This window comes from Anoplopoma fimbria, chromosome 1 (genome assembly GCF_027596085.1).
Source record: "Anoplopoma fimbria isolate UVic2021 breed Golden Eagle Sablefish chromosome 1, Afim_UVic_2022, whole genome shotgun sequence".
In the NCBI taxonomy this organism is placed as follows: Eukaryota; Metazoa; Chordata; class Actinopteri; order Perciformes; family Anoplopomatidae; genus Anoplopoma; species Anoplopoma fimbria.
In genome coordinates, this window is record NC_072449.1 from 21,800,856 (window position 1) to 21,807,634 (window position 6,779).

Genomic DNA, 6,779 nt, shown 5'->3' on the forward strand with positions numbered 1-6,779 from the left:
CGTATTATAGCTGCCTGAAAATCCAGCAAGTTTAAAGAAAGATAACCATCATTGTAAGAAAAACACCATGATTAAAAATGTTAAGAGCGGCATCCATCATGTGAGAAACAGGCGTGGGCCTTCCTCCTCTTTCCATTAGCATTTTCTAGACCTCCATAAAGGTTCAAGGGTAGTCCCAAGTGTACTGATACACGGATGACCCAGAGAAGACGAGCCAACCATTTAATCTCCTATCTTTTTTCCCGCTTAGGCACAAACAGTATTTCAGGCTTTTAATTCCCATCAGTGATATACTCTTTCTCTCCCTTGTGAAAGAGAATCTCCCTGAATGAGAACTCCTGTCTCCGGCAAGTTCAACTGAAGCAGTATGTAATCAAAGATAGCTCCAGGCACTCGCAGACTGCCGCAGCAGTCTAAGGGGGAAGAATGGTGGACATCAGCACAACACAAAGAAACAGCTTTTAAAATGGCGAGAATGTGAATACCGAGGTCAAACGGAGACACAAGACTGCTTTGTTGAGTCCTTAAGGCAGTGCGTAACGAAGAGCGGCACAATGTTTCATGAATGAAAAATTGCTAAACAGGATCTGAATGAATAGAGTGAATTCTCGGTATTGCAGACAAGCTTTTGGTCAAACAGAGGATGATTCAGAAATGAATGGAAGACAAAAGTCCTTGTCATTTTATTAGTTGGCCCCAGGCTCTAAATGGATTTTTCACCTTTTGTACAAAAGCTGTGTCAACCCGCCTGACTTCTTTGAACCTCAGACAAAGTCAAAATGAAGGCTTGACACACTAGCAATCTCCTCTCCTGCCACTTGAGTCTCATAAAATAGGCAGAGATAATGATTTTAGGAGAGGCATAAATATCAGAGGTTCACTACAAACCCCCATCTTGGTTAAGAAGGAGCCCCTGCTGCTGACACTCTGCCGTCAGTAGAGGGAAAAGTGTCTTTGTCTTTGCCTAATCTAGAAGATACATTTTAATGAGAAAAAGAGGTTCATTAAATGTAATTTACAAAAAACAAAAGCCACATAAGCACCCACCCTGTGACTTTTTATACGCCCTTTTATGGTATTCCTTAAATATTCTCTAGGGTCGAACGATTAACATCACAGTTAATGGGGAGCTCTCAAAGAATTCATTAAAACAGAGCAATGACTCTAATGGAGAATTTGAACAAAGATCCAGGCCATGCTAAAGATGGGTGTGGCCACCGGCTTTTCATATGGAGGAGAGACCCCCACCCCACCCAGTCAGGTTGCACATGTGAAGTGCAGGGAGAGGCAGCAGCTACTCTGTGCCCTCTCCGAGGGGTGTGTGCTGTTCCATATTAATGACAAAGAGAGGAGCGGGAGCAAGAAGTCGCTATCATACACTCATTTGTTTAAAAAAAGCCAGCATCACAATACAGCCGGCGGGAGTCCACAGGAATCCAGTGAAAGCCGGGGGCTGCGTCAATGACAAAAGACAGAAACAACCTCACTTTTTTGTCCCCGAGACAAGGGCTGCCCAATCTCAGAGTGCTGTTGGGCTTTCACCAAAACCAAGGATACCTTCATGCATTTCAATAGGGGTATTCCTGCATAAAGAACGAAGCACTACTGCATAGCACAGTCATCCCTCTCCTGTTGTTAAGCCTTTCTTTATAGCTGAAACAATAGAACTCTGGTCCCTCCCCTTGAATAACAAATAAACCATTATTGTGAACGGCAGAGCAGGGGAACCTGTGTGCACAATGAGGAAAGTGAGAAAATGGGAAAGAGTAAACTGAGATGCGAGTCTGTTTGGTAAAACACTGCAATCCTTTCACTCACTTTACAACACTGCAGTTCATCCATGTGAAGTGTAAAACAGCACGTATGAAAAGTCAAAAAAAGTGCTAAATTGAACCGGCCTTTCTTTAACCTGGCTGGCAAATTAGACAAAAAAATAAATCCACAGCTGAAGAGGCCATTTTAGCTGAGATTATAAAAATTAAATATCCCACCCTCAGGTTCCAAAAAGTGGGGCAAACCAGTCACCAAAGTGTAATTAAGATTCACTTGCAGCTGTTTTACTGATAGTTAAACTGTCACAGGCAAACAAAAGACCTTTTTCTCATTGAGTCATTGCCTCAGAGTGATTGCTTTTGCCACACAAGTCCTTTCATTTTCTCAAGGCAAAAGCGCTCATACATCTCCCTGCTCGGCAAGTCCAGCAGAGAGGGAATTGCTCTCTCTGACATGTAGGAAACTCAGCAGGTTCGGTGGTTGCTCATATTTCTCCACCGCTGTCTTACTACATCGAAGCGAAAGGTGAAGTTTGATTTAGTCATGAGACTTTTGGAGCAAATCTTTTTTTTTTTCAGCCATGAAACGACTACAACTAAAAGCTATAGTTGGGTGAATAATGGGGCGAAAACTGTTACAATTTACCTTAATGTGAGTGATGGGAACACACTGCTTTTAACAACTGCACACGAATCATAAAAACACAATCACGGCCCTAACAAACAACACTCCTCCACCTGTTCCCCTCCAACCCAGTGTGTAAAGGCAGACAGACCTAAAAAAAAAACATCACTACTACATGTCTATAATCAAATGTGTTTTCTCAGAAATACAGTTTTGTCCAATTGTACTCTTGTTTGCACAATCTAGGACCATTTTTTTTTGTCTATTTAATTCAATCTCCACAGTATCTGAGCAGCCACAACACCATATGGTCCAGATGCATATGTTATAAGCATCATTTCTCTGGGGACAAGCTGATGCATCTGCCTAATTTCTTGTAAATTTTGGTATCCACAGATTTTTCAAGTTAATGATTGACTCTAATATGGAATTTATGAGTCTCACAAAAAAAACGTCCCTTTGCTCTTTGTGCAGCATCAAAGATTACATAACAGCCATGATTTAATTTCAGCATAACTTCAGGTTATTTTTTTGTTGCGCGTCACCCCTTAGCTTCCTCTTTATTTTTATTCATTAGTAATTTAAAGCTGAAGTTACCATGTCGGTAGTTAATTAAGCTTGATACCCACATCTCGGCTATAAAGTGCTGCTGCCAGGGGCGCTAGTAGGAATCCTGCGCCCCCTGATGGGAAGTGACACTGTGCTCCCCACCCTAATGCTGCTTTAATTTACAGTACGACCTCGCCTGTCTGAACGGCCCTCTCTTGTTTGAGGAGCCCATGAAAGTGTCCCCACTGAGCTCAAAGTTTCACTGATTTCATATTCAGATCAAGGCCTGAGGGAGACATAATGCACATACAAATTGATCCTTATTGAACAACTGTCTCATTCATTATATCACTCTTTCTTCTGATTTTTGGGTGGGTAATGGCATATGTCTCACTTCCTACTCAATAGTATGCTATTTTTCATCAAAAACACACAAGTACACTAATTGTGTGATGCCAGAAAAAAATCCACTTCACACTTTCGTTCCACAGAAAGGACTGAGAGTCCTCACAGGGCTTTTTAAGAGACATTACGAGCTACCAAATTTGGGTTAAGCATCCAGCAGTGTGATGAGTGGTGTGTGTTGATATCACATTTGGGGCCACTTTAAGCATTCGTATTCTAAAAAGTAAGAGAAGCTATGGTTTAATAGGAGGTTTGCTCCCTTTGTTAGTTTAAGATCTTTTGCAACCATAATAAAATATTTTTAGATTTTCATACAAACCTCATGTTTTTCCTCAATTATTCAGATAGGTAACCTTGATTACACCATTTTTTCTGTAGCTAGCCATTTGCAAAATCCGATCCAGAAACAACCAAACTATTTCAAGAGAATAAGTATTAAAGTGATGGCACCGAATACAGATGCAGCATTTTTATTCAAAGCCATGATTCGGCTGAGTTGCCATACTTCTCATGAATGCATCTGAATTTTGCATGAAGGGATACAATACTTTGCAAGTCACAAAGAAATCTCTTTTCGAAGAAGAAATAACCACGAGCAGTCTTCAAACATCAAGAGGAAAGCGCCTATAAACAAGACGAGACGCACACACACACACACACACAATCCCCCATGTAACACAAATGTACAATTAAAGCCGGTCTTTCCTGTTCCTGTGCATTAACATCACAACATTCATGAGACAGGTCTGAACATAACCTAGTTAAAGATGAAAGAAAGGAGACAGAATCTATCTCAGGTGAAATTGGGTGACCCCCGCGAGAGATTAGTCCATTAGGAAAAGGGAGAGCCCCACTCGCTTGACAAGTAATACCAGCTGTGACACCGAGCACAGCCTGTCTGTTCAGGCGGGGGTGGTGGTGGTGGTGGGGGAAGGGTGGAGACGAGGGAGTGAACAACAAAAAAAAAACAGATGCATCTTTCTGACTATTTGTTCTAAGAGTTATCCAGAGCTACGTTTTTCTGTTCCGGTTGTGGCCACGGCTCGGCCTTTATCGTCGAAGCCCCGGGAGCTGTTATTTTTTCATCAGTTCAAATACAATAAACACAGGCCTGTTTTTTTATTACAAGCATCGATGCAGTTTTTATTGCAAATACCAAACTCAATAAAGCCTTTCAGTCAGATTTTCTTTTGCCCTTATTGAGCAAATTGAAGAATCACGAATATTTCGGTTATTTAACAACTCAAGAGAAACCTTCAGCTGCTGCAAGACCGTGAAGAAGACTGACCATCTGTTGTGTAAGGAAACACACACACAAAATCACACACACACGTTTTGACCATCACTTCAGGCAGCCTGCCTGCTAAACACACAGCAGTGTGGACGGCCATAAAGTGTAACCTCATTACCAACTCAGTGCTCTCTCCTCCCGTCTCAAACACACAGCACTGCAGCGGCACAGCGGTGTAAAAACACCTTAAAAGGGCCATTCATTTCCTCTCAAATAAACCACCTGAGCCTGACTGATAGGTGCTGCATGGTGTTAATTTTTAACAACAGGCGCCACCGTAGTGTGACGAGGTGGAAAAAGGGAGTACAGTGAGATCAACCTCCCCACCCCTCTTCTTTCCAGGCGAGTGCATTGAGCTCCTGTGCAGCTTTGCTTAATGGCCTGGCTGAGCGTTGTGAGCACATGGTGCTGCTACCTGTTGGCCTGACAGACAACAAGGAAGCCTGGATAAAAGGCAAAAACACCTTCTGCACATTAAATACCACGCACAAATTTAGGACTAAGAGTGGTTTCTAAAAAAAAAAAAGCATAGATTGTTCTAGTTTCATTTTTTTTTCCCCCAGAGCCACCAAGAAATCAAATTTTTCAAAGCAAATTTGGATCAATGCATTCGCATCAAACCCTGAAGAACCTTATTTCTTTGCTGTACCTTGGACGCATTCACTTGTACAACTCATTAAAACTGTTCACATCCACTATGAATCCAATTCTGAATGTAATTACTAGTGGGAGACCGTCAGGAGGCTTTCCTCCCAGCCAACAGGCAGCCCAGAATTACAATAATTCAGACAAGATGTGAAGGCAGCATCATTCTGCTTAACAGCCTGCATTAACTGGAATAAACCACGTAAAAATGAGGCATCATGATGACATCATGGCATGAGCACATGCCATGATGGGTGATGATGATGACTACCTCACTGCCTCTCCCATCATGGGGGGGGATAAACAAAAAAGGTCGGCACAATGGACGATATTTATTCTCACATAAGCCATTTATACACACAAAAAAAGTCACTTTTATAGATATGACCAAGAAAGTATGATAATAAAGGATTTACTGAGGTGAGTTAAGTTAAAAGAAACTGCTTGGTCTTATTTATCTTGACTTTTTTTCATTCAATATAGATAGTTAGATGTACAGAATGTAGATTTTGTAAATAATCAAAACATGGATACAAATGCCCACTGCATTATATGTGGTTCACAGCGATAAACAACAATAAGATAAGATCATTTTCATGACTTTTAATTAAAAACAAAACAAAGCAGATATGCATTTTCTTTTATAAATTCATACGCAAACCATATCCACATGAACTGCGCATCCATTATTAGATACTTTCTACGAGTAACAGGAACTATATTATAGCTCCCTAACTTAAGACAAAAAAAACACGAGCGCCACTGGCTCCACTTTCCCCCCCCGCTTACTTAATCGATAACCCGGCTGAAGTTTTGGTATCACTGGCGTTTTGACCGCCTGGACTTTAACCCCCCCATAGAGGCTACCTGCGGCTTCGTGAAGCTGCCCGGATATCGGGACAAAAGCTTACCTCGGCGGAGGAGCGTGGTGAAGAGGAGCAGGGCAGCCACGCAGCTGGCGGACAACAAGTGCATCTTTGCGGGTCTCTCGGTAACCTCAGTCGGCTGCTTGTTTCAGAGGATTGTTAAACCACTTGGTGGGAGTTTTTTTTTTTTTTTAATTATTATTATTATTATTAATTGTTGAAGGTGGATTGGATTCAAATGGTCCTCGCAAGCCCCTTTTGCTGGTTGTTCAGTTCGGATCTTCTTTCTCTCAACGTGGCATGTGCTCGCCAAACTCGCGCTCACATCAGTGCTGTAGGAACAGGTAATTTGCGAGGGGCGCACGGACGAGCACGAGGGCGGGGGATACTGTCTGCAGCTCCTCCCCCCCCCCAGATTCCCCCCCCCCTCCCCCCTACCCCCCCCCCCCCCTCCCGTCCCCCTCCCCCTCCTTCCCTTTCCCCCTCCAGCTGCACCAACGCCACCACCCTCCTCCCACGCACAAGTGTACCCCACCCCTTTTCTTAGACCACCCTTACCCCCCTCCCTTTCACCCCCCTTTACTCTCATCTTCAACTCCTCTTCCTCCCCCCACCCTTCTCTCTTT

At 42.8% G+C, this 6,779-nt stretch overlaps 1 protein-coding gene across 2 annotated transcripts in view; it reads right to left on the bottom strand.

The window, feature by feature from the left end:
- LOC129109813 (CD166 antigen homolog) overlaps positions 1-6,496 on the bottom strand; it is a 34,705-nt gene extending 28,209 nt beyond the window's left edge. For both annotated transcript variants that reach the window (XM_054622062.1, XM_054621990.1), the window contains exon 1: positions 6,199-6,496. In XM_054622062.1, coding sequence (XP_054478037.1) covers positions 6,199-6,262 — 64 coding nt within the window. In that variant the 5' untranslated portion in view covers positions 6,263-6,496. The remainder of the gene's footprint in view (positions 1-6,198) is intronic.
- Positions 6,497-6,779: the final 283 nt, after the last annotated feature.